We start from the raw sequence: 2,562 nt of genomic DNA on the forward strand, positions 1-2,562 counted from the left end.
TACTGTTTATGAAACTCGCCTGATCTGTGATGTACACCAAGTCGCAAAATTCGAAGCGCCTCTCGCATTTCAGCACTTGTTGAAGGTTTATCATCTTTATGGGCTTCAGCTTCTTCATATCTCTCAATTATGGATCTTTTCGAATAACAGTCTGACAGAACATTAGTAAACCAAAGTTTTAATGCTGATTTAACCTGGTCATCTTTTCCACTGCACTTTCTCTTACAGTTTATGTTTTCATTCTGTTTTGCTCGCCTCTCAATGTTGGGTCGATTTTTTAAAATTTTACACAAAGTTTTTAATTGCACTGCTGCATTACGTTGCCTCATTTTTCGTAAATTATCATAGTGTTTTAAAATGGCAACTTTTTTAAGGATTAGATTGTTACGTTTATTATGCATTTCTTCCATTATTAAAGAGTGTTAACAATAATTGAAATTTGTGGGAGCACCGTATTTCATGAAGGAATGAAAGCAACTGTAATTCTGTAGTTATGGAAAGGAAACGCAAGAGCATAATAACTTAGCCATGCCATATTTTATGGTGAATCTTCCTCAGGTTGCTTGACCTCAAGATAGTTAAGCTGATTAAAAGTGATAACAGAAAATAAAGCACTGGTTCCAATAAACAATGTTTTCCTATGTATTTATATACATTTGGTCAGGACTTAGTAATTCTGATAACATTATACGAACGATAACATTATCCGTGATCACAATAAGCAGCATCCAGTGTATTTAGACTCGTTTGAGAAATGTTTCATCTTCTGACTTTTATAATAGCAACTAGAAAATGTTCAAGTCAGTTCTATAGTATTTTGTCCTCAATAATTACTTCACTGGATCTGACACATTTCACATTCTCGTGTTGTGTGTATTTGCTTTGTAGGTTTGTAATGTGTTTACCATAATAGGAAAAGAAATAGTTTTTGTGAAGCACCGTGTTTCTTTCACAACTAAAGAAAATCGGTGAACATTATGTGAACTTAATAATTTAGATGTAGCACCAGAATGTACTGATAGCTACTCTTAAGTACATCTGTTGTTTGGTATTCTGTTCTTAAGATAAAACTAGGTATACAATCTATGGTGCTTATGTTCAGACATTTTTTATTTGTTAATTATTATGTTTCTACAATACTACACTTTATATTGATACTGCAGATTATTCCATCTTCTTAATTGGGAAGTTTACATAGGGGATTGAAGTGGTTTATCTTTAAATGTTTACTGATCATCTTGTCTTCCCTGATGAGTGATGACCTCTAATTAGTGTAGTGTAAACAATCTGAAAATTGAAAAATGTATCACGATATGGAAAAAAGCAGCAAGTACTATAAAAATTATACAATCCAACTACTTATCTCTCTTTAGTAAACAGTGTAAAAATTTTCTGAGTATTAACCAATAGAAAAATACTTCAGTGAGCTTATATAATGTTTTTTTCTTATCATTCAGGTACTTTTGGTTAATGGAAGACAGAAGAACACTTTTGGTTGCTTGGAAGACAGAAGAACAGTTGGAAACAGTTGTTACATGTTACAAAAATGTATTCCTTATAGATATTCCACATACTTTCTTTTTCAAGAACAAATTTACCATTTTGAAATTTAATGAACATCCAGTAAGTGAATATCTACAAGAATGTAATTGCTAATTACCAAACATAACTAAACCACTAATAACTTGTACGTAAACTTCTAGAGTTGTAACTTTCTGAACATACCAAGGTTGGTTTCTGGACTATTTCAAACCACCAATAACTTGTACGTAAACTTCTAGAGTTGTAACTTTCTGAACACCCCAAGGTTGGTTCCTGAACTATTTCAATCCACCAATAACTTGTACGTAAACTTCTAGAGTTGTAACTTTCTAAACATTCCAAGGTTGGTTTCTGAACTATTTCAAACCACTAATAACTTGTACGTAAACTTCTAGAGTTGTAACTTTCTGAACATCCCAAGGTTGGTTCCTGAACTATTTCAATCCACCAATAACTTGTACGTAAACTTCTAGAGTTGTAACTTTCTGAACATCCCAAGGTTGGTTCCTGGACTATTTCAATCCACCAATAACTCACTTCATATTTTAAATTCAAGCAAATTGATGAGTGACCACTATGAATGAACTTACCTGACAGGCCTCCTTATAGGGATCTGGCTCACGACCTCCAGATATACTGAATCCAAGTCCATTGAAATAGTTCAGGAACCAATCTTGGTATGTTAAGAAAGTTACAACTCTAGAAGAGTAGTTACAAATTATTGGTGGTTTGAAATAGTCCAGAAAGCAACTTCTGGATGTTCAGAAAGTTGTAGGTCTAGAAGAGTAGTTGCAAGTTATTGGTGGTTTTAAATAGTCCAGAAAGCAACTTTGTGATTTAACTCCCTTAATGTGGTACTTGATGCTGAGTTCAGTGGTTCCTCCAAGAATTAAGTCTGAGGTAGAGGAGGTGCACCAAAATTCTGACAAACTGATGTTTCTTGATATGACCCTGACAAGAATTGGCATAAGAACCCTTTGCCGCTGTGGTTCTAGTACTGGAAACGTAGCAACAGATAAA

General features: G+C 33.8%; 1 protein-coding gene across 1 annotated transcript in view; it reads left to right on the forward strand.

The window, feature by feature from the left end:
- The window catches only part of LOC106472660 (protein lap4-like), a gene marked incomplete at its 5' end in the record, with an annotated part of 59,069 nt that overhangs the window by 38,293 nt on the left and 18,214 nt on the right, over positions 1 to 2,562 (forward strand). The window contains 2 exons of the mRNA XM_022401218.1: positions 889 to 968; positions 1,458 to 1,623. Coding sequence (XP_022256926.1) covers positions 889 to 968; positions 1,458 to 1,623 — 246 coding nt within the window. The remainder of the gene's footprint in view (positions 1 to 888; positions 969 to 1,457; positions 1,624 to 2,562) is intronic.

This window comes from Limulus polyphemus, unplaced genomic scaffold (genome assembly GCF_000517525.1).
Source record: "Limulus polyphemus unplaced genomic scaffold, Limulus_polyphemus-2.1.2 Scaffold5500, whole genome shotgun sequence".
NCBI classification, from domain to species: Eukaryota; Metazoa; Arthropoda; class Merostomata; order Xiphosura; family Limulidae; genus Limulus; species Limulus polyphemus.